The sequence below is a fragment of the Eptatretus burgeri genome, chromosome 3, assembly GCF_056783735.1.
Source record: "Eptatretus burgeri isolate ZD-2024b chromosome 3, Ebu_testis_v1, whole genome shotgun sequence".
In the NCBI taxonomy this organism is placed as follows: Eukaryota; Metazoa; Chordata; class Myxini; order Myxiniformes; family Myxinidae; genus Eptatretus; species Eptatretus burgeri.
The window spans coordinates 104,259,055-104,274,118 of NC_140963.1; the positions used below are offsets into that span (position 1 = coordinate 104,259,055).

General features: G+C 41.0%; 1 protein-coding gene across 4 annotated transcripts in view; it reads left to right on the forward strand.

The window, feature by feature from the left end:
* Positions 1-15,064, forward strand: part of KCNH6 (potassium voltage-gated channel subfamily H member 6) — a 556,858-nt gene that overhangs the window by 482,210 nt on the left and 59,584 nt on the right. For all 4 annotated transcript variants that reach the window (XM_085874776.1, XM_085874773.1, XM_085874777.1 and 1 more), the window contains exons 12-13: positions 4,671-4,836; positions 4,930-5,123. In XM_085874776.1, the coding sequence (XP_085730902.1) occupies positions 4,671-4,836; positions 4,930-5,123 (360 nt within the window). The remainder of the gene's footprint in view (positions 1-4,670; positions 4,837-4,929; positions 5,124-15,064) is intronic.

Genomic DNA, 15,064 nt, shown 5'->3' on the forward strand with positions numbered 1-15,064 from the left:
TGCACTCACAATTCCAGAATCGATGAGTGTTTATGTTTCTATCCTTTCTTGGCATTATATTATTCAGAAGATTTTTGTTCCTCAGGAAGTGAATTTACATCTTCTGAATGTACTTGTCTTTGCATCTTCTGAAAACCTCATGCAGATCTGCATCTATGCTTTCACACTGTCCACTTTCAGTCTGTTCCTCTCCTTTTTCCAAGCGGTGGTCATCATTAAAAAAACCCATTCTCTATGAGCATTGCTGCACAGAATTAAGAATATACAGGAGATGATTATTATCTTTGGGCCATTCAGAGTTGAAGAATGTTTTTCGCTTCAGCATTTTCAGCAGGCCAAACATTTCATAGGATCCAGCAATAGCCGTAACTTAAAGACGTCATAGCAAAATCATAGTTATTGACTTCTACTCACCGCTAAAGGTTGATGACTTCACATCCAGTCTGAGCGGTGACTCATAAGCTTTTAAGCTTGAGTGTGTGTGAATACAGTCACACGTTCAATAAGAAGCAAGAAAAACGACGACGGCATATCACCAGTGGGCCAATTTGGTGACGTGTCGAAGAAGTAATACGATTCACTCGATGACGTGAATGTCATAAATGTCGAGTGTCCACAAGAATAAACTGCTCCATAAAAGGGATACGATGATACATGTCCCACGGTTAAAAGGAGTGAAAACCCACTGGGGATAGCGAACTGCAACACGGTGAATAGTATGAAGCCCCATTTGTCAAGAGAGGAAAGTGCACCACTGAGGATAGTGCTGCGAATGTGGTTTAACTCCCGTGAACTCCAGCAAAACTCCAGTTGACTCAGTGATCTCCAGTGTACTCCTTTTTAACTCTCGTGAAACTCAAGTCCGTGAATCATTTCCATGGCGGTGTAAAATGGCGAACTGCCAGGCAAGAAGTAAGATGAGAGTGTAAAATGGCGACCTGCCAAGCAAGAAATAAAACGAGGGTGCAAAATGGCAATCTGTCAGATAAGACATAAGACGGAGGTGTAAAATGGCAAGCTGCCAGATAAGACATAAGACGAGGGTGTAAAATGGCAAGCTGCCAGATAAGACATAAGACGAGAGGGTAAAATGGTGAGCTGTCAGATAAGACATAAGACGAGAGGGTAAAATGACAAGCTGCCAGATAAGACATAAGACGAGAGGGTAAAATGGCAAGCTGCCAGATAAGACATAAGACGAGGGTGTAAAATGGCAAGCTGCCAGATAAGACATAAGACGAGGGTGTAAAATGGCAAGCTGCCAGATAAGACATAAGACGAGGGTGTAAAATGGCAAGCTGCCAGATAAGACATAAGACGAGAGGGTAAAATGGCAAGCTACCAGATAAGACATAAGACGAGAGGGTAAAATGGCAAGCTGCCAGATAAGACATAAGACGAGAGGGTAAAATGGTGAGCTGTCAGATAAGACATAAGACAAGGGTGTAAAATGCCAAGCTGTCAGATAAGACGTAAGACAGAGGTGTAAAATGGCAAGCTGCCAGAAGACGGAGGTGTAAAATGGCAAGCTGCCAGATAAGACATAAGACGAGAGGGTAAAATGGCAAGCTGCCAGATAAGACATAAGACAAGAGGGTAAAATGGCAAGCTGCCAGATAAGACATAAGACTAGAGGGTAAAATGGCAAGATGCCAGATAAGACATAAGACAAGGGTGTAAAATGCCAAGCTGTCAGATAAGACATAAGACGAGAGGGTAAAATGGCAAGCTGCCAGATAAGACATAAGACGAGAGGGTAAAATGGCAAGCTGCCAGATAAGACATAAGACTAGAGGGTAAAATGGCAAGCTGCCAGATAAGACATAAGACTAGAGGGTAAAATGGCAAGATGCCAGATAAGACATAAGACAAGGGTGTAAAATGGCAAGCTGTCAGATAAGACATAAGACGAGAGGGTAAAATGGCAAGCTGCCAGATAAGACATAAGACTAGAGGGTAAAATGGCAAGCTGCCAGATAAGACATAAGACTAGAGGGTAAAATGGCAAGATGCCAGATAAGACATAAGACAAGGGTGTAAAATGCCAAGCTGTCAGATAAGACATAAGAGGAGAGGGTAAAATGGCAAGCTGCCAGATAAGACATAAGACTAGAGGGTAAAATGGCAAGATGCCAGATAAGACATAAGACAAGGGTGTAAAATGCCAAGCTGTCAGATAAGACATAAGGCGAGAGGGTAAAATGGCGAGCTGCCAGAAGTAAAAGCCTTTTCTTTTCCCTCCTCGTCCTGCGAGGGAGAGGTCCTCGAGAGCGTTGTCTTGTGAAGCAAAAAGATTGGTTAGAAATCAGATTTTTTTTTAAACCACGCCGACACAACTGATATTTTTGGACAAGTATATATATATATATATATATATATATATATATATATATATATATATATATATATATATATATATATATATATATATATATATATATATATCAAAGTTCATGATGTAAAAGTATACTAAAACGTCATCAGGAAAGGTGACAAATCGGATCTTTGTTGACATTTGCAGGAGCAATACAAATGCGGGATTAATTGAATGACAAATATATTAACCAATGAGGACCAACAATCAAAAAGTTAAATTGTGCGTCAAAAGATAGGGGGACTCAAGAGGAAAAATAGAGGACATAAAAGGCATCTGGTTTCGGATTAATAGAGGACAAAGGAGCAGAAAACTGGAATGTCCTCCATAAAACCAGACGAATGGCCACTCTAGAGCAGACGGTCTAACTGTTATGCCGCCGAGTCCTTTTACTACAACCGAAATGTGGGGATTGAAAGAAACTTGTTCACTTCCCAAATACAAGAATTAATATTTATTTTTCCCCCGACTTCTCTGAGGCGGCTCAACCCACCGTTTTGAAACTCGATATCATGATTCATGACGTCGATGTGCAAAAACTAATGGGGCCCTCTATTTTTTTCCATCCAGGTGGAAACTCAAAATGTAATCTCTGTTTTATGTCAATCATATATCACAAGATTCTGTCGTTGATGTTCTCTTAAATTTTACCTCTTGATTTAATTTTATCTTAATAATTATTTAATTCAATCTCCGCTAATTTTTTACTTCTTGGTGTTATTAATGCCATCTTGCTTTGAAAAATGGGAAAGAAAGGGGGAGGAGAGAACAGAGAGTTGGTTGAAGTGGGTTTTGTGGTGGGGGTGGGGGAGGGGTAGACAGAGTGGGGGACAGTCCTTTTCATCCTTTTTAGTCCTTTTACTCTTTGATTCCTTTTAAGACCCTTTCAAAACTTTTGACCCATTAAGACCCCACAGACCATTTAAAAGCCCAAAGACCTTTAGAACCTGAAGACACTTTCGAACCCTCAGAACATTTAGAACCCAAAGACCCTCTAGAACTATATGACTCAGTGGAACTCTAAGACCCCACGACTCTTAAGACCCGTGAGAACCCGAAGATCCTTATGCCCCTTAAGACCCTTCAGAACCCAAAGAACCTTAAGAATCCTAAGACCTTTTAAACCATTAAGACCCTTTAACACCCCGAGAACCCTTTAGAGCCTTAATACTCTTTTGAACCTTAAGACCCCTTCGACCCTTTAGAACCATTAAGACCCCCTAAGGTCCCCTTTATCACCTGATGCAGCCTGGCTACGACCACTCTCCATCAGGAGAGGAGCATCTGTCCCACTTGGGACTATTATTTAATTTTTGGATTGGTAGTGGTTCACAATGTCTTTTTATATGCCTTGCGTTCAACACTCCTGCCAGTACATGATGGGTTTGCATGTTCTAAATGTCGGAAGATGAGCTACAAGGTTCATTCTTTGTCAATAACATCAACTGATAGGACAATGTGTGGAATTAATTTAAGTTATAGACTGCATAAAAGCCACTCTGAGGCATGTTTAGGTAAACTGTGCACAGCATTGACAAACTCACAGTCCCAATGTATATTTATATTTTGAGGTGGGGGCTTGTAATAGTGCATATGCTGTGTGTATGGGTTAAAGAAGAAGAGTTGATAAAGGAGTGTGGGAAGAGGTCAAAAATATCAACATTACTGCATGTGTTTTTTACTCTGTTGGTGGCCCCTTACTCTGATCGATTTACACACATACTGAACAAACACTTGAGTCAAAACTAATCGAAACGAAAAGAACATTGAGATATTTTCTGATACAGTTGCCAGCAAGGAATGCATTATTATTGGCGTTTCTGCATTCTTCTGTGGGAAATGTAAGCCACCTTCCCCATTTGCAATCACATGGCTCGAAATGATCCATTGTATAATATTTCACAAACTTATATATCCATATAGAAACGTAGATATTACAAGTGAGTATAAACTAAATAAAGTAGGTTTGCGAAAGGAATCTCTGCCTGTCATCCTTCCGAGGTCGGAAAAATGAGTGCCAGCTTGTTGGTATCCTGTGTCGGAGAGGCGACCTGTCGAGGATTGTGCCAATAGCCAAGGAGACTGCTTAGGCAGCACCAACACTCTGCACAGAGTATGGTCCCAATGGATGGATGGATGGATGGATGAAAAGGAATGAGCACATTATACCTACGGAAGCTGCTTGGCTTCTTGCTTTTCAAACTTCAAAAGTTTATTTCTGCTTTATGCACTGTCATCTTATCATTGCACAGCATATATAATGTAACATTTTGAAGTTTCCGTGCATTTCTTACAGGACGTCAGCAAGGGTTGCCTGCGAGCTTTGGCGATGAAATTCAAAACAACACACGCGCCACCCGGAGACACTCTTGTACACTCTGGGGATCTTCTCAAAGCCCTGTACTTCATCTCACGAGGCTCCATCGAGATTCTCCGTGACGATGTTGTGGTCGCCATTTTGGGTGAGTCGCTCTCTGCACTTATTTTTCACTTTTTCCTCTTGTTGCTGTCGTTACTCATGTTTCCTTTGTGATCCTTCAACCTTTTGCACTTAGGAAAAAATGACATCTTTGGTGAGCCACTGAACCTACAGAGTAAGCCAGGAAAGTCGAATGCAGAAGTATGTGCTTTAACCTACTGTGACCTTAATAAGATCTTGCGTGATGATCTCATGGAAGTCTTTGAAATGTATCCTGAGTTCGGAGAAACTTTCTGGAAGAACCTTGAAATCACTTTCAACCTTTGTGATGTGAGTACCGAATAAACTCACATTCTCACAATGTACACTCTTTTCACTTGTTTTATTTCCTCCCTTCTGGATAGTTGGCTTTTGCCTTGCATTGATAAACCAACAGTAAAATAACAACCCAGAGAGGTACCATGCATGAAGTTTGTTTATTTCACTACAAATTAGTCAGGTTCCTTGTGTAGTTTGGTTGGAATTTTTTGGAGAGTAGCAAACCTATAGATTTTTGAGAAGTTTAAAATCGATTTAAATAAAAAAAATGATGTTTCACATTTTTGTCAACTTTTGGAAAGGTCGTTTTGGGGTGAAAAACGCTTTTTTTGAATTCGAATTTTAAAAAATCTGAAACAATACAAAACAACCAACTGATGATGGATTACTATTAAATGTCTAACAATGGATTTTATAAGATAATAAAAAGTTGCATTTTCACTGTCGGTTGCCATGGAAACAGCATTTTTGGAGTGGAATTGCCATTTTTTAATATATTTTTTTGAATTATATTTTCCATCGGATGGCCTAAATAATTGTTAAATATAGTGACCATGACTAACTTACACATAAGTATTATGATTTTCAAGTATTGGAACAGTTGGTTGCCATGGAAACGGCCATCTGTGCAATGAAACATTGGTGTGTCTGTTGTTCAGTATCAGAAGGTTTCGGCACCTTCAGTAGTAAAACGTTTGATTTTAAGTTTTTGTAGTTTGATGTATTGTAAGTGTGATCTTGCAGGGAACATAGGTGACGCCACGTCGCGACGCCATGCCATCGTCTCAGGTTACGGTTGCTAGGTGTGGCATGACGTCGTGATGTGGCGCGGCGCACGTCCAAGCACGTGCAGCACTATGACGTCATTTTCAGTTCGCTTCGTTTATTCTCGATTTATTCATGACAGTTTACTGACAGGAAGTCTGCGTTGTTGCAACCGATACAGTTCAAACTGCTTGTGGAGAACATGACAAAGCACTGAAAGCTGAATCAGTGCAGCAAGCCAGCAACTGTCTGCTCCAAATCATCATCAATGATAACTTGTTTGAGAGACTTCAGGAATGGGAGGCCAGCCGCTCAAAGAATGCCATGTTCAAGGCCATGATGAACTATCTCCACGGAGTAGAGGCAATTCTGCATTTTGTTGCAGCATCTCGGAATGCCGACTTAAACCTTCATCTTCAAGCCGGTGAAGAACTCAGCAAGATATTTTTTGCCATGGACAGAATCAAGTACAAGCGGCTCTGGCCAAGGTACATATCCGACATGTATGCGCTAGAGACCTGGAGGGAGCTCGAAGCAGGTAATATTTCGGTCACCAAGAATACTATCCCATTTGTATCGATCGGAGCAGACCACGCTGTTGAACATCTGAACAGGTTGCTGAAGGTTCACTCTGGTCTGATTGGCATATCAAATAATGCAGATGCCAGACAGCGATTCTTCTTGGCTGCACCTGAACTGTCACGCCTGTCTTGCGAGTTTAAGGGACAGTTTGGTCTGAAGGAAAGTAAAATCACTGAACACCATGGCCTGTCTCCAAGTGTCGTCAAGCGTGAACACAATGCAATTGACCGAATCAAGGCTGCCATACTTAGTCATGAAAATCCATTTGAAGTTGAGGGTTACCAGCTATTCAATGTGGTCACCCACGCTTATGTGACAGAAGAATTTGTACCACAGATACTGAACATTGATGAAACGGGATAGAATCTCTATGAAGATTTTGTTGCTAAACGGATCAATGGTGATGTCAGCCTATGGGCGCCAGCGAAGAAGGAGAAGCACAGAATGTACATGTCTGGCAATAGAACACCAGCAATCAAGATCAGGGACAAGACAGTAGATCTAAAAGAAACCAAGGATTTGTATGGTAGACTGATGGTACTCTCCAGATCCAGCAGCGACGTCGACCAGAAGGATGCAATTGGAAACTTTGAATTCACTGTGACACCGAGGGCCCTGTTTGCACCAAACGGTAGCTTACTGTCATGCACCAACAAGTTGAAGCTAATCCACAACTTGGAGAAGTTTGCCAACAAGGAAACGTCTTTACCAGAAGATGAGCTTGATGCCGCACACATGGAACCAGCACCCGCTGATGCTGTAATTGATGGCAGTACGAGCACGAAGGTTGCAGTCGTGGATGGAATGGTAGTTGTCCAGAAAATGATCAAGAAACCAGCAATGGTCGTGACAGTGAAGGGCCTCAGTGAATGTTTCAATGATAGGGTGATGAGTCTGACCAGAGGCTTCGACCATGTAATTCTTGTTTTTGATACATACAAGCAAGATTCCCTCAAGAGTACAACCAGAGACAAACGACGTCAAGGAAAGGCACCAGTCCAATATCAGGTCAAGGATGATATCAGTATCAAACACATCACGATGAGTCGATTTCTGTCCCATGATCAAACCAAGGCTGATCTGACAGAGTACTTGGCAGAGAAAACTCTAGAATACAACCGCGATTCAACAAAGGTGGTAGTCGTTTTGGCATCTTGGCGGACTTCGAGCAACAGAGGTCTCCAATTTGAGGCAAATAACCATGAGGAGGCCGATACATTGATGATCCAGCAAGCAATAGCTGCATCACAGCAATACACGGGAGATAGTGAGCTGATGATATTCTCACCTGATACGGATGTTCTGGTTCTTGCCATAGCAAACTATCATCTCCTGCCAAGACACACATCTATCTCAATGGCATCGAGCATTGTCAAAATCGAGCCAATCTGGAAGGCCCCAGGTGAAGAGAGAGCCCAGGCATTGCCAGCCTTGCACGCATTTACAGGTGCCGATAATACTGGGCGGTTCGCTCGACATGGTGAGGAAAAGTGGTTCCAGTGTTACTTGAAGGCCGATGACGACATGGTAGATGCCTTTGCTATGCTCTGTAAGGATGCTGAACTGTCAGAGGACCTATACACAACTTCAGCAAGATTTGTCTGTTCAGGTTATTGTCCAAGTGGTGTCAATATTTCCAGCATCCCTGAACTTCGGTGGCATCTCTTCTGTAAGAACATGGCTGAGAATGATAAGTGACCACCAATCGGTGCTCTGAGGCAGCATATCGTGTGGGTACATATCCAGGCATACGTTTGGGGTCAAGCAGCAATTTCTTAGCAAACATTTCTTGATCCATTAAAGAATGGCTTCCACAAGCACACGAGTGGTCAACTCAAACCGACAACAACAGACATTCTCCCTGCACCGAAGGCAATTATCGAGATGATAAGGTGCCAGTGCAAGACAGAATGTTCATCACAGAGATGTTCCTGCAGGGCCAAGAACTTAACATGCACTGATCTTTGCATGTGCAGCACTTCGTGTGAGAATGACGAGGACTCAAACATTGAACGGCATGACCACGATAGTGATGATGACGATGGCAATGATGAGTGACATTAGAGACAGTGATGCCAATTGGCTACAAACTCATATTTGACATTAAGTACATTTCACTGATCACTATATTCATGCGTTACTTGTTTCAAGATTTGAAAGCAATACATTAAATAAACGGTAATTTGACAAAATGAAAGCCGTTTCCATGGCAACCATTGCTCAAAATACAGATATATGTATTCTATATTAAGAACTGTCCTCTAGTTAACAATTATGCAACATCAGTTGCTTGCTTGTGATTAATTTTGAATTTTCAGAGCTGAAATTAAAAAAAAAAAACTGGTTTTTACCCAAAAACGACCGATTTGACCACATTATATGCATTGAAAAAATGTGAAACATGGATTTTCTGTTTTGGTATTGTTTAAGCTTTCCAAAAATGTTGGGGTTAGCTGTTCGCTACTCTCTCAAAAATTCCAACGAACGTCAAATTATGGACACAAGGAACTTGAGAAAAACACAAAATGTATTCATGTCAGTGACTCTTGCTCTTCGAGTCATTGCCCCACTACTTAATTTACATAATCATAAAACTCTAATTTCTTTCAACTGAATCATTCCTTCATCAAAGGAAATAAATAACCAGGTTGAATGGTTAAGGCAGATGTAATTGTTGCTCCATAGTTCATGATCTCATGGAAGTCTTCAAAAGAGGTAGAAAGAGTAGAACTTGGAACATGTGATCTGTTTTCGGGACGAATTGTCTTGAACCATAAAGTTAGCATCGGCACCCTTCCTGCAAAATTTCTGCTTGATGGTTTTATGTCATGAACCGCAAGATAGGAAAGTATTTAGCAATTATTTCCCTTTACCCCTCCACCTCCCTCCCCCTCCTCCCTCCCATGGTCCATTGAAACTAACATGAATACTTTATTGGCATCCCAAAATGTAGAGGCCATAGCCGTTCCCTTAATTGGCCCTGACTTTGATTTTGCATGATTGGAAAGCAGCTGTGCTTCCCCTTAAGTCTTTGGTGTTTAATCCTCAGGGTGTAATGGTGAATTTCAGATTCATGAGCTCAGACAAAAGATTATCAGCAATAGCTTGAAAGCCTTGCATGAATTGTTGAAAAAACATGATGTTCCCTCTATATGTGGGTTTGTATGTCTGAGATAATGTTTTAATCTAAACATTTAGTCATATGTCATCAGTACTACATGTAATGCATGTTAAACAGTGATCTGGCATGGGAGCCGAGAGGTATGCACACCCAGCTCAGAGCTGTCTTGCCTGAATTTGAAGCTGACCCAGTTATAAACTGTTACCTTCGTGTTTTGCAAGCATAGCGATGCATCAATGTGTGTGCTGTCCCTCTGATGGACATTAAGCCATGTGTCGATCTGACAGCATTAGTTGGTGGATGTTAAAGATCCTCAATATCGTTCATGAAGAGTTGGAGAATTTTTGCCAGCACCTTAAACAAATTGCAAATTCCTGGCTAAACTGTGGAGAGCAAAAGGTCTGGACTTTTAGGATATCCCTTGACACCAGCTAGGTTACACTGCTTGCAATCTCAGGTGTGGTTTTTGTCTGGGGCAGAAGCTCCGACACTCTAAACAAATTCACACACCTAGGTTTTTCGCATGTCTAATGTGAACAGCCTTATTTGGCTATGCAGGGCAACCATGACTGACCGGCATGTTAAATTTTGTTGCATGCCAATTTGTGTGTATGTATGTAGGTATGTGTATGTATATATATATATATATATATATATATATATATATATATATATATATATATATATATATATATATATGTATGTATATATATGTATGTATATATATGTATGTATATATATATATGTATATATATGTATGTATATGTATGTATATGTATGTATGTATGTATGTATATATATATATATATATATGTATGTATATATATATATGTATGTATATATATATATATATGTATGTATATATATATATATATGTATGTATATATATATGTATGTATATATATATGTATGTATATATATATATATATGTATGTATATATATATATATATATATATGTATGTATATATATATATATATATGTATGTATATATATATATATATATATGTATGTATATATATATATATATATATATATATATATATATATATATATATATATATATATCCTGGTGTTGGCGCAGTGGTTAGGGCAGCGGCTTGGGATCCATAAGGTCCTGAGTTCAAGCCCCGTTGGGCCACTGAATTAATACACCAGGGGGTTGACTCAGCCTGTCATCCTTCCGAGGTCGGCGAAGTGAGTACCAGTGTACTGGGCCGGTGTATACCCCAGTTAAAATAGGTGTAACATATCCCTGTGTCGTAAGAGGCGACCAGGGTTGCGTCAGGAAGGGCATCCGGCGTAAAACGTGCCAAATCACTATGCGGATCATACGGATGATCCGCTGTGGCGACCCCTCACGGGAGCAGCCGAAAGAGGAAGAAGAAGATATATATATATATATATATATATATATATATATATATATATATATATATATATATATATATATATATATATATATATATATATATATATATTGGTGTCCCAAAAAAATATACAACTTTTAAAATGCTTCGTTTGATCCTAAAAAAGCAGTAATTTTGTCACTAATGCTTCATTTCTTGTTGCAGAGACCCTGAAGTTTATTTTGATACCAAGCAAGTGCCAGAAAAATTCCAAAGACTGACCGTACAATAACGGACGAAAATTGTTGAACTTTGGCACCAGACGAAAAGTGTCATACAGGTGCAACGTCTTTACTCGAGACATTTCGGTATCCACTTGCACCATGCACCAAACTTTCGGACAATAATGTGCACCATCGCAAAGTTTACCAATGTGGGAACCATCTGTGACCTTCACAAGGGTCACAGTGGTCGGAAGAGGACAGGTCGTAGTGAAGAAAATGTGGAAATGGTGAGACAGGCGGTCGTTCAGAGTCCAAAAAAAATCGATTCGACGACTTTCTGCCGAGACAAACATTCATAAGAGCACCGTTCAGAGGATCCTTCGCCAAGACATTCATACCTTTCCATACAAAATTCAAACGGAAACGGTGCTTACTGATCAACAGAAATGCAAACGACTAGACTTTGCAAATTGGTTCTCAGGAAAGTTGGAGGAAGATGCAGACTTCCTCAAAAAACTTCATATGACGGACGATTACCATGCTCACTTGTCCGGGGAAGTAAACAAGCAAAACTTTCGGTACTGGGGAACTGAAAATCCTGGTAATGCATCAACTGAACTGGTGCCTCGATCTGTTCTCAAAGTCACCATGTGGGTGGTGGTTGGTTGGTATGGGATAATTGGTCCATACTTCTTTGAAGATGACCAGGGACGCACTTGCACGGTAAACCAGAGGAACTATCACGAAATGATTCAGGAATTCTATCTGCCTGAGCTACATACTCAGGCCCATAGGAGAAACAACCTGATCCAGATGAGAACCCAGTGGTTCCAGCAGGATGGGGCACCGCCCCATACAGCCAGGGAAACAAGGCGTTTTCTCAAACAACATTTTGAGGGCCATTTTATCTCCCTCTACGAAGACATTGAGTGGCCACCATATTCCCCTGACCTTACTCCTCCACACTTCTTCTTGTGGGGGTATCTCAAGGACAGGATCTATGGAAACCCTTGGCCTCAGACTCTTGATCAGCTGAAGGAAAACATCCACCGAGAAATCCAGAACATTCCTCAGGAAACGTTTCCCAAAGTGATGGAGAACATGACAACGCGTTTGCAGGCAGTGATCGGACAACGTGGAGCCTACGTCGAACATGTGGTCTTAAAGAAAATGATGATTCTATACCAAAATTTAAATTTTGGTGGCAATTTTGAAATTGAAACAATAAACTTCAACCTTTCAGCTTTCTATCCAGCCATAAATCTTTTTTTAAAATATATGTTATGACCATCCTCTTTGCAGATGAAAAGTTGTATTTTTTTTGGGACACCCTGTATATATATATATATATATATATATATATATATATATATATATATATATATATATATATATATATATATATATATATATATATATATATATATATTCTTCCTCTTTCGGCTTGCTCCCGTTAGGGGTCGCCACAGCGGATCAAACGTCTCCATTTCGCTCTATCCTCCACATCTTCCATTGACACACCAACCACCCGCATGTCCGCCCTCACCGCATCCATGAACCTCTTATTTGGCCTTCCTCTTCTCCTCCTGCCCGACGGCTCCATCTTCAGCATCCTTCTACCGATATACACCGCTTCCCTCCTGTGCACATGTCCAAACCATCTCAATCTCGCCTCTCTCACTTTGTCTCCAAACCGTCCTACCTGCGCTGTCCCTCTAATATACTCATTTCTTATCCTATCCATCCTCGTCACTCCCAATGAGAATCGCAGCATCTTTAACTCTGCCACCTCCAGCTCCGCTTCCTATCTTTTTGTTAGCGCCACCGCCTCCAAACCATACAACATAGCTGGTCTCACTACCGTCTTATATACTTTCCCCTTCACTCTTGCAGCTACCTTTCTGTCACAAATCACTCCTGCAACTATTCTCCACCCACTCCATCCTGCCGGCACTCTCTTTTTCACTTCTCTCCCACACTCTTCCAATATGTATGTGTATATATATATATATATATATATATATATATATATATATATATATATATATATATATATATATATATATATATATATATATATATATATACGTACATACATACATACATACATACATACATACATACATACATGCCCTAAGCTTGTGGAAGAGCTATGACAAAGAACAAAGTCAGAACACAACACAACAAAGGGAACAGTAGGAGAAAGGGGCAGAGGGAGAAAGTAGATGGACAAACAAGGGATGCTGGTATTGACGAGGGGTAAGGGAGAACGCAAAGGGTTTACAATATGGATACATAAAGTTTTGGGATGGGTGCAGGGTGGTTTAACATGTGTAGAAAATATCATGATTTTGGATGGGGGATGACTTGAGATGGTGGTGAACAGTTGTCTTGAAGACCTGGAGGGAATGCAAGAATGAGATTGCAGAGTGTATGGAAGGTGGTTCCAAAGGCAGGAAAAAAAGAGGAATAAATGAGTGGAGGTGGGCAGTGATTCTGGATTTAGGCAGTTTCACAAGGATGGGTTGCTGGTGGACCGCATGCATCCTGCAGATACCTGGGGGGGGGGGGGGAGGGGGGACAAAGCACGGAGAGGGCAAAGAGTGCAAGTCCAGAAATGAAGCGAAAGAAGACAGAGAGACCACTGACCTGTCGGCAATGGCAAAGCGATAGGGCCATAGACTCAGCTTCATTGCAAAAGAATCCAATGATATTGTAGGTCTTTGTTTCCACAGCAACAACCTGAGCAAGATGTGAGGCAGAGGAGCCAGCCCAGAGTGGATAGCAGTACTCCAATTTGCACAGATGAAAGCCTTGTAGGTGGAAAGGGGCTTTGGTGTGCCAAGGAAGAACTTTGTATGATGGAGGATGCCCAGTCAGCATCTGGCTTTGGAGGCCGATTTTGAAATCTGGCTTGCTCAAGAGAGATCATGGCTGAGAGTGAGACCCAAGAGTTTGAGTGACTTAACCTTTTTTAGAGAATTGTTGAGAAAGAAGATGGAAGGATTTGTGGTACAGTCGAGAGAGAGAGAGAGAGAGAGAGAGAGAGAGAGAGAGAGAGAGAGAGAGGGGGGGGAGAGAGGGGGAGAGGGAGGGGAGAGGGAGAGGGAGAGGGAGAGGGATATGGAGATGGAGATGGAGATGGAGATGGAGATGGAGAGAAAGAAAGAGACGAGAGACACAGGCACAGACACATTCCAAGTGTTTGACCAGTTTGTGATTTTGTCAAGGTCTGAGGAGAGGGAAGAGACTGCTGCCTGTCTGTCAGAATGAGGGATCTCACAGCACAGAGTGGAGTCATCAACAAATAGATGGAGAGGATTTTCCAGTGAGTCAGTGAGATCATGATGAAGATTAGGAATAATATTGGGCCCGAGAACACTCCCTTGTGGTACTCCAGCCTTGACAGGGAGAGGAGGTGAAAGAGTTCAATTGACAGTCACACGTTGTCTACGAGAGTGGAGGAAGTCAGTAATCCAAGAGTGGAGTTGGCCTTGGATTCCATATAGTCCAGCGGAAATGTGAAAAGCATGTTTTGGCATCATTATGAAGATTTTGGCTGATTCATCATCTCTGAACTATCCTGAATCAGAATCAGCCAGGTGCCAGACTCGCACACTTGAGGAATTTTTTTTCGAGGCGAAAAACAAAATGGCCGCCACCGACTTTCGATAAATTCTGTTTTGGGCTTTATCTTCACTTCTAATGCACTTACAACCACAATTTTGGTGTCTACTACTATGTTTTCATGGTCAAGGAATCCGATAATGATAAAATTGAAGGTGTATATATAAGACCTGTCTCATATTTTCAAGATGGCCACCATTTTAACATGAAAAATGGCTATTTTGCAGTTCCACTGATCACTTCGAGTAAGAAATTGAATTTGGTGAACCCTCAAATATTAATACTA